The sequence below is a fragment of the Cricetulus griseus genome, chromosome 6 (assembly GCF_003668045.3).
Source record: "Cricetulus griseus strain 17A/GY chromosome 6, alternate assembly CriGri-PICRH-1.0, whole genome shotgun sequence".
Lineage (NCBI taxonomy): Eukaryota > Metazoa > Chordata > Mammalia > Rodentia > Cricetidae > Cricetulus > Cricetulus griseus.
In genome coordinates, this window is record NC_048599.1 from 65,682,357 (window position 1) to 65,696,118 (window position 13,762).

At 42.0% G+C, this 13,762-nt stretch overlaps 1 protein-coding gene across 1 annotated transcript in view; it reads left to right on the forward strand.

Annotated features, from left to right (window-relative positions):
- Positions 1 to 13,762, forward strand: part of Ryr3 (ryanodine receptor 3) — a 465,461-nt gene that overhangs the window by 400,724 nt on the left and 50,975 nt on the right. The window contains 3 exon segments of the mRNA XM_035447052.1: positions 5,599 to 5,686; positions 5,800 to 5,892; positions 13,488 to 13,658. Of these exon segments, the coding sequence (XP_035302943.1) occupies positions 5,599 to 5,686; positions 5,800 to 5,892; positions 13,488 to 13,658 (352 nt within the window).

Genomic DNA, 13,762 nt, shown 5'->3' on the forward strand with positions numbered 1-13,762 from the left:
TACCAGAAGCCTGGCATTTCATGACAGCAACTAGTGCAGATGATAAAAGACCCACAAAGAGGCTGGGCTTGGTGGCGCACACCTTTAATCCCAACACTCGGGAGGCAGAGGCAGGCGGATCTCTGTGAGTTCAAGGCCAGCCTGGTTTCCTGACAGAGTGCCAGGATAGGCTCCAAAGCTACACAGAGAAACCCTGTCTTGGGGGAAAAAAAAACAAAAGACCTACAGGGATCAAGTGTCTAAGTATTGAATTAGAGGCTGAATCCTCTGAAAACACAAGGCAGGAAGGACAGAAGCATCTTTCTGAACAGAATGAGTCTAAGCAATAGACATGAAGGCAAAATCTTTTCTCCTACAAATGTCATCTTAGTCTGGTTTAAGGGAGAGGTGCACAGAGCTTGTGTGCCTTGAAGAAAATATTTAATGGGATGTTCTTCATACTCACCAGTCTGGATTGAGGGAATAACTTTACTAGAGACAAGTGAATAAAGATTTGCATTTCAGAAGAGGAGTGAGCAAAGCTAAATCTCCCTGCCTCAAGCTGCACCCCAACATGAAGGCAAAGAAAATGCTCTTCCTTCCACAAGGAAACCGTACCTAAGGTCTTGTTCCTGCTACTCTGGCTTACTGACCATCCTCATGGCTGTACCTTTTCATTGGCAGATTAGGATATAACCCTTGCCTCTTTCCACTTAAGCCACAGTACAAATGCACAAAGCTCATTTGAACCAAAACACCAAGGAATGAACAGCTGGTGGTTCTGATAAAGCAAAAAGTATAACCCTGGAAAAACATTCTGGAAAAAAATCAATGTGAAGGAAATCAAAGAGCTTATCAGTCTCAAACCTCAAACTTGAATTGCACTTGGGCTGCAGGAAGTAGAGTGACTATACTGCTTAAAGAGATGAAAAGTTTATTATACATAAAAGAAATCCAAAGATAATGTATGGCCAGGATGATTATTCATTGTGGATCCTGACACCTTGGTCTTTATATCTTCCCCATTGCCTTCCATCTCCAAAGTTATTTGTGTTTTAATATGGCAATTAGAGTTCCAGACTTTGGGTTTTCATTCTAATCAGAAAGGATTAAAGCAAATTTCACAGGCAAAGGTAAAAAGATACTTTCTGCTATGTGATCTCTTAGGGAACTTTTCCAGAAAGTCCATTCTTCAGCTTCCACTTTGATCTCATTGAGCAGTTCCTGAATATAGGTTAAGGGGTGTGGAGTACCATGATACTTAGTGGAACAGGATGACACTCTGAACAAATGAAGATCTTGTGATAGAAGAAAAGGTGGCTGGGTGCTGGGCAAGCAATTAGTAGTGTCTATTATATAAAGAACATTCCAGATGAATCTGAAAGCAAGAGTGGTTCAATAATAATGCCCAGAGCAGACAGGCTCATGGGAGATAAGAAGGAAGGGAATCTAAAGCTAAGCTGACCTCTAGAATGTTTCCCTTCCTTGCCTAGCATGGAGCTCTCCATGAGTGGGTACAACTATCAGGCTACCCAGGAATACCACTAAGATTTCCCAGGAGAGTGTGCGTGTGTGTGTGTGTGTGTGTGTGTGAGAGAGAGAGAGAGAGAGAGAGAGAGAGAGAGAGAGAGAGAGAGAGAGAGAGAGAGAGATGAGTGTACACATTTGTATATGTGAGTGCAGGAACATGTATGGAAACATGTATGGAGGTCACAGGTGTTCATCCCTGCCTCCCACCTTGTTTAAGACAGGGTCTATTTGTTATTCGCCTCTGAGTACACCTGGCTAGCTAGCCCATGAGTGTCAAGGATTCTCCTGTCTCTGTCTCCCATCTTGCTGTAAGAGTATTGAGATTATAGATGTATGCTACCAAACCTGACTTTACATGAGTTTGAAGGATTCAAATTTGGACCTTCACACTTATGTAGCACATACTTTACTTGCTGAGCTGCTGTTTCAGCTCCATAATTTGTTTTTGATTATGCTCTGCATGGGACAAGGTACAGCAAGTTTTCAGATCATTTGTAAGAGCCAATTGTTCATCTTTTCTTCTTTTTCTTTCCTTCTTTCTTTCTTTCTCCTTGTTTTTAGAAAAGGCCTCATTATGTAGCACTGGCTTGGAACTAACTATATAGACCAGGTTGGCATTGAATTCATAGAGATCTGGCTTCCTCTGCCTCCCAAGTGCTGGAATTAAAGACAATCACCAGCACCAGCAACAAATCGTTTATTTATCCTAAGAATGACATAGAATTCAACTTCTGCATTATAGTTATATTTTAATAATAACCATCCTCAGGGAAGAACACACCACCTAACTATCCAATACCAACCAAAGGTCAGTACTAAAAACATAGTAAAAGTAACATTATATAGACTAAGTAGGTTTTATTCAGGAATATATATATTAGAGGTTGATATATATATATATATATATATATATATATATATATATATCAACAATTAATTTTAAAAAAGAGGCCATGACTTTGAAAGAGAGCAAGGAGGGGTGTATAAGAGGATTTGGAGGGAAGAAAAGGAAGGGGAAATGATGTGATTATGTTATAAATTTTTTTTATCCCAGCACTCGGAAAGCAGCCACAGGCAGATCTCTGTGAGTTTGAGGTCAGCCTGGTCTACAGAGCAAGTTGTAGGACAGGCCCCAAAGCTATACAGAAAAACTCTGTCTAGAAAAAAAAAACAGAACTGTAAGTCTGCCTTTCAGGTTCCTAGAACAGAACTCTTAAAACCCTTGGGACCATCTAAGTTTTAGGCTTGTCTTTTATTATTTGCAATAAACCTCATTCCACCATACTTGAGTTCACACTCATGAGGAATCAACCACACAACTAGATGTTGGGAACTTTCAGTCCTAGCCTCTAACTTCTTGACCTCTCCTAAAGAAAAAATCTGGAGACTGAGTTAATCACCAAAGCCAATGATTTAACCAACCATGCCTATATGTTCTAGTTTGCTTCCTGTTACTACAATAAACGCTATGGCCAAAAACAACTAAGGGGAAGAAAGGGTTTCTTTCAGCTTACAAGTTATAGTCCATCACTAAGAGACCAGGTCAGGAACTCCAGCAGAAAGAGCTTGAAGCAGAAACCATGGAGGAAGGTTACTTAGATGCTTACTCTCCCTGGTTTGCTTGGCTACCTTTCTTACACAGCCCAGACCCACTACTAGCCTAAGGATGGTACCTCTCACAATGGGCTGGGCCTTTCTACATCAAATATCCCTGCAGACACGCCCACAGGCTCATCTAATAGAAGCAGTTGCTCAGTTGAAGCTCCTCTGTCCCAGGTATGTCAGGTTGACCTCTAAGGTTGACTATAACACTATGAAATGAAGCCTCTTAAAAATCCTAAACTCTGGAGCAGAGACCTTCTGAATTGATGGAAATATGGAGATACCTGGAGAGTGAAGTACCTGGAGATAGGCTGGAATCTTCAGAGTCCTCTTCCATATTGTCAATGTAAAAACGTCCATGCTCCAATATAGAAGCAGTTTCACAGTTTTTATAGTCTTACAGAACAAAGAAAGTCATAAATCAAGGCAACTTTAAAATACCTTGGTGGGTACACCAGAGAGGCAGGAACAATGAGATAGGGAAAGTTATTTTATAGGCCTGAGGTGCTATCTGATGATATCCTTAGCTCTTGGATTGGCAGAAGCTAATGTTCTGCTAAGTTAATAGCTTCTAAGAGGTTTTTATTTATTATTATTATCACGGGGTGTTAATTCAGATACAGAGTGGAAATGGCTCTTTCAGAAAGCTTAAACTAAACCAAGATAAAGTAATTAGCCTCCGAACTTACAAAATCCAATCTCTCCATGGTACTAAAATTCCAATTGGCCCATCAGTCTCTGCAGACATAGAAACTCCTTTCAGGAATTTTTGTTCACAGCCAGACACAGCTTCTTTCCAGGAATTTTCATTCATGATATCTTGTCCTATAAATGTCTTCCATGTTCATTTGTTGTATTTATGACATACTATTAATAACAAGTAAAGTGACTTCCTAAGCTGTGAGCCATTCTTGTTAATTATGAACTCAGAGAATTGTCAAAATCTCTGATGTACAGCCAGGTGTCACATTCTGAGGCTAGCGTGTGAAGCAGGGAGCAGTCTTGTGGGGCTGAGCTTTTACTATATGGGGCATTTACTAACTCCAGACAGTGTCATGTTGAATTGGTGAATGGCTGTCTGGAAAGTTGAGTAGTTGGTTAATGAGGAGAACCCCATGTTTGATATAAAAGTGTTGAGTAGAAGAGCAGCATTTTGGTTGCTTGGTTGCTTGGTGTTTGTTTTTAAATCATTCTGGGCAGACATTTGGAAATAGCAATTCACCTTGCCTTTTTGAAATATAACTTAATTCATGACACCCAAAAGCATGACAACTTACAGAAAATGAGTTTGATTTAGCCTTCTTGTCACTTTTGTGTTATGTCTTAACCCAACTTAGTGAAAAAAAAAATGTGTATTTATAGAGAATTTCCAAGCCACTTAAGAGGTTACAGAAGACACTTGGTTTCTGGGACTGGAGAAACAGCTTAGTTAGTAAAGTTCTTGCCTATAAGCATGATCCCCAGAAACTACAGGATTTTTGTTTGGTTGGTTTGGGGGTTTGGTTTTTGTTTTGATTTATTTAAAGGCATGCAGAGATAGGCAGATCTTTGGAACTTGCTTGCTAGCCAGCCAAGCCAACTAGGTGAGTTATAGACCAGTAAGAGACTGTATCAGAGCAATGACACCTGAGGTTGTTCTCTGGCGTCTGCACACGAACACATGTCCTCACTGCCCCACCCCCCACCACCATCCATCCTCCCCACCACACAGAAAGAGATATGTTTTCTGCTAAGAAAGTTTAAATGACAGACTTTTTTTGTCATTCAGAAAACTGGCTTTGAAGGACTAGAGAAATGGCTCAATGCTTAAGTACTGCTCCTACAGAGGACTGAGTTCAGTTCCCAGCATCCACACTGTGGCAGTTTACAACCACCTATAATTCCAGCTCCAGGGATCTTATGCCTTCTTTGGATATCTTCAAGCACATGAATTCAAAAGTGCCACACACACACACACACACACACACACACACACACACACACACACACACACACACAATTTAAATTGTTTTAAATCTTCCATTCAAAGAACTGACTTTCAGAGTAAGAGGTGAAGGGCATGACATGCTTAGGAGGCTCCGACTTTCAGAGGTTTTCCAATGGCAATGCCAGAGGCAGGGCTGGATGTCATAGTGACCAGTGTTTTCATAGGTTTGCTAGGTTTATTCTTTAAATCTATCTGCAATAAGGCCTCTGGGATGGTCTGTCTCCAAACTTGCAGTTTAACCGTCCATTTGCAAAAGAAACAAAAGGTGAGTTTTGAAATGTTAATGTCAGACATTTGTTTTGCCACAATATTGAAAACTTTGATAAAAAGCACAAATGATAGTTAGTCCAATTCTGAACCTGTACCCCAATGTTTGACAATTATTGTCTTCATATGGCAATGCGGTTTTCCCTGACTGAACACATACTGCTTTTATTAATGGGATATGATTGTAGTCACTGCTGAATTTTCTGTACCTATTCCTTTGCTTCTTAATGCAGATCTAACTGGCTCAAAAGCCCGGATTCTGATTCTGACCAGCTCTTCCGCATGGTGGCCGAGGTCTTCATTCTGTGGTGTAAATCACACGTAAGGCTACACTTGGGGTCTGGATTGGGAATAGTTTTAGCAGGCATATACATGGAGAATCTTTATTTTAATGTTTGCTTTTTTTTCTTTTAAATCTTCCTGCCCTGCTTTAGAACTTCAAGAGGGAAGAGCAAAATTTTGTTATTCAAAATGAAATTAATAACTTGGCATTTTTAACTGGAGACAGCAAAAGCAAGATGTCAAAAGTAAGTCCTCAGAATTCTGTCTCAAGGATGCTTCAACCTTGACCTCTTGGATCTATTTCATACTCTGTGGGGGCTTAATGACACGTCTAGCTTAGGACCCACTATATAACTGGCAGCCTCTACTGCTGCTTCTTTAGAACATGCCAGAAGAAGCTCCTGTGAAATAAGCACAGTTACCATGTTTTGCAAATAAATAGGTGCTAGTATCTCAGAACATTTAAGTCTCAAGACTTGCCCATTTGAGAGGTCTCCAAACAGACACTGCTGTGAATGGTTTTAAAATGGGAGGCCAGTACAGCCACACTCCAAAAGTGCAGGTGCACAAAACCACCTTCCGATGGGCTGGGAGGAAACAACCTTGCCTTCACACCTTCATGGCACACACACTGGCATCGCCTTTTCTTTCTGTTTGGAACACCAGCATCTGCTTTATATCTGCTGGATTCTTAATGCCTATGTTCATTTTCCAAGGCATTTTCATGAAGAAAGCCAAACGTCTGCCCATCTCCCTGCAGGAGACTTTTGAAATGGGGCACAGCACTCTACTGTCCAGGGGGAAAAGCTAGCCTATAGGAGAGAACTGTGATACAGCAGGGGGCCAAGTGGACTGGCATCTCCTTCTCAGTCAGCTCTGTATCATGCAGCTTCATTGTCTTGGCTGGATAGAGGGAAACAGCCACGCTTCTTCAGTTGCACATACAAAAGCCCAGTCTCCTTAGTTGTCATGTCATCTTATTGGCATTGTGGCTTACTCTCGGCTGTTTCCCTGAGAACTGTGCCTCAGGAAGGTCTGGCTTACATGCCAAGTATAAGTAGCCTATAGTAGCTGAGAGACAGCCCCCTCATTGCTGGCAGTGCTGCCTGTGAGGAACATGAAGGTGGAGAGTGCATGGGACCCCTTGGAAGTGAGAGTTGGATTTGGCAAGATGGGACTCGTGGGCTTGTGTGAACATCTTTCTAAAACCATTTTGGACAGATGGCCCACGTCTTGGCCCTGCAAGAAAGAGGCTATTATGACACCACAATAAAAATTTGAGTACCTGGGGCTATCCCAAGTGGGGCAGCTAGCTCCGATCTGCTGCAGCTACTCGGCACTGCCTCTTCTGTCTTTCATCTGCTTTAACACTAGCACTCATCCAGTATCCAAAATTTGATTGTGGAGTTTACAATCTACTCTCTAGTATACACTAGAGTACACTTTTAACATATGCTGCCTAATAAAGTTGACATTGAAAATTGCTCTATACAAAGCAGAGAGATTATATTCAAGGAGCCTCTTGGCTGCAAAGGCATTTTATGGTGTCTCCTTTGGTACTTTAGATACACTTATCTGGTTCCCACAATCTCTTTTGCATTCATTTGAGGAATACAAGCCTAGGTTTCTCAGCTTCCTACGACTCCAGCTCATCTAAGTTGCCTTTGCAGGGTCTTGTGGCCATCACAAGCTGTACTTTAACCCAGACTTCCATCAGAAAGTCAGTAAATCCCAGGCAGACACACTGTCTTTGACATCAGGTAGATCCGCTGGCCAGTGACTGACCCAGCTAGCATCCATGACAATCTGATACAAGGATTTGGATCCCTGATAGGTATGAATGGGGAAAGCCAGCTCAACCCTCTGGTGATGAATGGATCTTCAAGGTCCTTGAGTTTTAAAATGAATGGGGCAATGAAAACCCATTTCACAACTCAACTCACTCACAAACTAACGTAACATTCTTTCATTCACAATGCTGAATAAGGAAAGAGGGACATTTGCCTGGTCAGAGTGGTCAGGTTCAAAACATGGGAAAGTCTTAGAAAGGTTCATCTTTAGGAGCAAACTCCATTTCTACTGACATTCTATGCCAACTGTTTCTGAGCCTTATATATATTCACACTGTTCCTGGTTCCTCAAGTAGGACAGAGAAAATAGTAGTAAATAGACAAGAAATAAAAAGGGAAAAGTCCTGCCCTTGACTGTGATGCTCACTAAGCTTTGCTTCATTCACTTAAATCCTCAGAGTCCATCTTCCCAATCTGTGTAATTGGGTTGAGTTTACTACCTGACTTTTCTAGGTTCTACTAAGAGACTCTGGTTAAAAGTCAGTTTTCATCAGAATCTGTCAGATAGAATATCAATTGATGAACACATTAAAACAAATACATTGCTTCCAATAAATAACCATTCTGGTACCTGAGGATAGAGAACTATACATGGGAAGCCAGGGAGGGGATTGTCTTCTACGTCAGTTGAATTCCTTTTGCTCTTGCTTCTGTACAAGCAGATGTTCTCGGCTACCTGCTCTGAGTCTGAATGGGCACCTATCACCCGAGCTTGCATTTGTCTCTGTTCTTAGTTGCATTCTGGTGTTGTAGAAATGAAGTTGCCTTTAGTGCACATGGTAGTCTTGGTGGAGGTATCCATCTGAGAATGCTGCATGCCATACACTGTATAAGCCATGCCTGATGACAAGAAAGCACAAAAAAAAAAATATATACAGTGGGCCACACTGTTCCCACCCAATTAACTGAAGATCCTTTCAAAGACATATTTTGCTGGCAGCTCACACACATTTCTTTTTTTGAAAGCTCATTGTATATTTTGTTTACAAAGCACCAGTTTGTGAATATATGTTAAGCTAATGTGGCTAGCTGAGCAACTATTTTTGTTTTTGGTTTGGTTGTTAAATGTACTTTGTTTTCTGGTGATATGGCAGCAGCTTCCTCGGAGGGGAATGGTAAGTTAGAATGCGTGTAGTCAAAGAAATGTGAAGCCAGTCCTTGACCAATGTTGTAAACACTAAAATGCACATTGACAAGAATTGGGGTATATTTTTAGTGTGTTGAAAAAAGACAGGAATTGCCTAATACGATATATTTTAAGAGAGTACAAGACCGTGTGACTTTTGCTCAGTGTGCTTATGTGCACACACATATACACGTGCATGCACACACACACACACACACACACACACACACACACACACATATCATTCTTTTTTTACTTCCTTACTCTGCAACCGTTCTCCTTTATTTTCTTTGTTCTTATACTTTTGAAGTATCTCACATTCATTCAGCGGTATTCTCTCCCCCCCTTTGCCCTCCCTCCCACTTCTCTCCCTCCACTCACCTTTTGTCCTCTACTGTCTATCCTTTCCCTCCTATCTGTCCCCTTTTTTTGTGATCTTAACCCTCCCTTTGCAAGTTCTCCCTTTCTTCCTCTCCACACCCCACCCCATCCCCCATTTCTCAGACTGATTTCTAGAAATTCTTCTTTCCTCTAACATCTATCTCATGTTGCGTTGACTTATATTAACTTCACTTACCCTCTAGATAGAGTAAGGACTTCCCACAGTGCAAGTCTACCTCTGATCAAAGACTGATGTGAACCCCCTGCAGGATAACGGTATAGGCAACCCCAGGAAATGTGAGCCCCCTGAGCTATAGTGACACAGACAACACCTGGAAATATACTTTCATCAAAACCCCACATCTCACAAAAACATGAAGACTGAAAAGTCTGGTTTGGTTTTTGTTTCCCTTAAGGTCTACACAGAAAGTCACTTGCTTGATCATAAAGTACTGGTGTAGTTTATGAACTCAGAGCACATAGTGAAGTTGTTTTGAGGGTGTATGAACCAGAATTAGGGAATTACCATGAAGGAATTAATCCTAGTAATACATGAAGAATAAAGGTATAACCTTCAGGATATAGGAACCTTTGACTTAAAGTTTAAAGGCTGCAGTTTAAGAGGGAGAGGCTCTGTTGTTTTGGTTGTGGAGTGATCCTAAGTCACTCTGGACAATCCTACAGAACCCCCACCAGACCCCTCTTTCTTTATTTCCCTCTCCTTCCCTCTCTCCTTCCCACACTGTTTAGAGAGAGTCTCTCTATGCAGTTTGGGCTGACCTCAGATTCTATCATGCAGCCCAAGCTGTCCTTGAACTCTTCTATCTTCCTCAGCCTCCAGTGCTGGCATTAAAGGTGTAGATCGTCATGCCCAGAAGTTTAGTATGAACACTTGTTGTCACCATTGTTTTTGCTCCTTTGGTTTCAGTGTTTAGGATGCAAGCCAGGGCCTTGTGTGAGCTGTGTACATCCCAGCCCTTCCAGTAATTTTTCAAGTATATTTTTAACCAATTGCAAGTAGCCAACACAAAAAGGATTCCAGTTTTTGTTTTATTTTGTTTTGTATCTGTGAGTACTTTGGTGTGGTGGGTGGAGAGGGGAGTTTGGTTTTGGTTTCAGGTTTTTTATTAATTTATGTTTTACATTCCAATCCCAGTGCCCCCTTTCTCCTCTCCTCCCGCTCCCCCCACTCCCCCCACCTCCCATCTACCCCTTGGAGAGGGTAAGGCCTCCCCTAGGAAGTCTAAGTCTGTCCCATCATGTCATTGAGGCAGAACCAAGGCACCTCTTCACTGCCCACACCCCTGTGTCTAGACTGAGCAAGGTATCTCTCCATATAGAATGAGCTTCAGACATTTTTTAAGAAAGAAAGAACATAAAGCTCAGTGGATAGGGAGGTGGGAAGGATCTGGGACACATTGGGAGAGGGGAAAGAATAGCATCAAAATATATTGTATGAATAAATTTTAAAATATAAAAAAGAAAAATGGGAAAAATAGCATATTAGGATAATGTTTTATACATCAAATATAGCAAATGAACTTGAATAAAAATATCTGAAAGCTTTTTGAAAAGATTCAAAGTGAATATATATGCAAACCTTTTAGCAGAAGCAAAGGCATTGCCCTTAAACTGGATTCTCTAATCTGCTGGAGCAGATAATGTAGTGGGTGGGAGGAATTAAAACTTGAGGTCTTGGGGTACATGCAAGTTGTCTGCAGCCCCCTGGGGTTAAAGGAAGTCAAAAGGAGACACTGTAGATATAAAGAGTTGCTGTGAGTAGCTACTGTGGGTGGGTTCTTCAGAGCATACACTCTGGAAGGCTGATCTCTGAGGTAACTTCCTCCTAGGCCTGAAGTGCTTGATGAGGATATATGTAATTCTTTACAGGCAAATTAACCTACATCCTAACCTCCCCTCAGTCTTCATGCTATGCTCACATGAACTGCTGAGTTTCTGTTCTGATGACTGAGCAACTGGGCCCAAGAAGCTAAGAATAACATGCTGCCTGATGCTTTGGATCCCTGCTTTTACTGACTGACTGTTCTCCTTGTCTCTTTCCCTTTGTCTTTCCACACAGGCCATGCAAGTAAAGGTACAGGTCAAATGCATGATGTGTCTTTTCTGTCCTAGTATTAGAGGTGCCAGGCTCTGTCCCTCTCCACACTGTGATCGCCCTGGGGTGGTACCCAACCTGTGGGTTACCTGGGGAAGACAACTGTCTGTCCAAGAGTGAATATAGGCTTATCCACCCTTGGAAAGGGGAAGCCAGGCAAGCCTTTCTCTAACTGAGGTCTCCTTGCTATTTCTGTTCCCTTCCCCAGATGCCTACTCTCCTAGTTTGGCAGTCACAATTCTGCCAGAGATAGGGAGGACTGGCAGGGATTGGGAGCCTCAGAGCTTTACTCTTCTGCCCTGGCACCAGGTTCACATTTCTAATTTGTGTTTGTGGCCCCAGCCCTTTCACACTGTACATGTTCTGCCTCTGGTTCAAGCTCCCATGATTCGAGGAGCATCTCCCAGGAGACTCCCAGGAGACTCCCAGGAGAGTCAAGTTCAAAATCCAAAGATAATCTTAAGCCTTTGCACAAAATGTACATGCGTGATGGAGTTAGTTTATGTAGACATTCTTCTCTTTCTGTTCACTAATAAGTATCTAATACTATCGTTCCAAACCCTCTGACCCAAGGTATATGGTGGAGAATGGGAGACATGTAAGAGCCAATTCACATGCAGCTCACAGAAAGGATAAAGAAAAAATGGAGCCTTGGCAAGATAGACTTGCATCTGGGTGATGTTTCAGATGCTTTCTTACTGTGTAACCTCAAAAACAAATTCAAGATCCCTGAAGAACGTTTTCATCCCTAAACTATTTCAAGCTTGTTTTGAGGATTAGAAATTGCTCTATTTATGTTTCAGCCATATTGAAGTCATACGTGTAGCAGTTATGATTAGAATATGATAAAGGCAAAATTGAGCAGAGACTAACTGAGAAATCATTTAAATTATCTATCATATCCACAGTTGCATTTTAGCATATTTATCCATGTGCTGTGCGTTATTGTTTACATTGACACATACATAATACCATATAGTTCATATGTATATAGCCAGATTCTATCCTCAATGGATAGTTTAGGTGATGGACTACAGATAGATTTTGCCACTGGAGTTCTCTACTTGATAGTAGAACACAGAAGGGACCTAGGGAGCTCGGTGAGCACAGAACTTGCAGTGTCTCGTGTGAAGCAGCCTTCACTCTGCTGCTCTGGTATTCGAGAGGTCTCTGGTCCTTAGCATCATGCCCTCCCTTCTCATATGTGGCACTACCTTCCTAACTTGCATCCTGGAGCTGACTTGTGGTTTTGTAGTCCCGGGGACACAATGCCTCTGCAACTCTCTTTCATCAGACTGATTTCCAAATGATGATATAACCACCAGAAAGTGCTGCTTTGGGTAGCCGAGTGGGAAAATCACATTTGCAATTGAGTGTCATTAATCATTAGGAATCTCTTTCACACACTAGAACACAGTCATTGGTCCAAAGGCAGAATTAATTCTGACTGTTCTCTAGAAAACACATGTCTAGGGCTTTGGAGTTGGCTCAGTGGTTAAGAGCACTTGTTATTCTTCCAGAGAACCAAGTTTCAATTCCTAGCACCTGTAAGGTGGTTCACAACCATCTGACCCAGAGGATCTGATGCCCTCTTCTGACCGCTTTGGCACCAGGCACATATGATGCACATACATACATACATGTAAAATTATATACATATAAAAAAAAGAAAAGGCATGATCTCATAAATGGGCCTCGGGTGCCACATCTAGGGGAGGTGATAAGGACACAGAGCTCTGTGTGCACATCATTGTAAACTATACTACTGCTAATGCATTTTAGCAGACACTCTCTTAAAGCATAGTTTTTCTCATACCTTTCTCCCAGCCAGATCCTGAATCAGTCCTCTTGTAGATTTTCCTGTAAGAATTTGTGTTGCCCCATGGTGGAGAGGCTATGTGGAAAGCTCATGCTATAAAACACCAGCTTCAGCCCTGGAAACAGGGCACTAGTGCTGTGGTAGATGTATTCCACAATTTGTTACTCAGTGGTGCGGAGCTGTTTTTTGTCGGTGTTATTTTATCTGTTGTAAAAACATTCTTTTTGTTGTGACTGTTGTCCCTTCAGTGCAGAAGTGAGTAAACAAGGACTATGGGTGTCTGTGCTGTGTGTCTAGCTACTGTGGTTTTGTGTGCATGCACAGAAGTGGAAGCTTGGGTTTGAACTAGTCTTTAGTGACCATCTGGTTTGTTTTTGCTTAACACTTTTTTTGTTTCTGTTTTTGTTTTTGTTTTTACTGTTCTTTGAAATGTAGTAAGGCCCAGCCTATACGGACAGGGCCTCAAGGAAGCAAGCTATCCCTGAGCTGAGGCAGTTCCTTTCAGAGAGTCACTGAGCCCTTCTCTTTATTTCAACATCATCTCCTAGTCTGGAGGACAGGACCAGGAACGGAAGAAGACAAAGAGGCGAGGAGACTTGTACTCCATCCAGACCTCCCTCATCGTGGCTGCGCTCAAGAAAATGCTGCCCATTGGTCTGAACATGTGCACACCAGGGGACCAGGAGCTCATCTCTCTTGCAAAATCTCGATACAGCTGTGTAAGCTGCCTGTGTGGTTGGGCTGAATGCAGAGCGTGGGCTGTGGGGAGTGGATAGTACCAGGCCTCTGAAGGGGTGATCCTCTGAGGGGTAGGGTGAGGGTT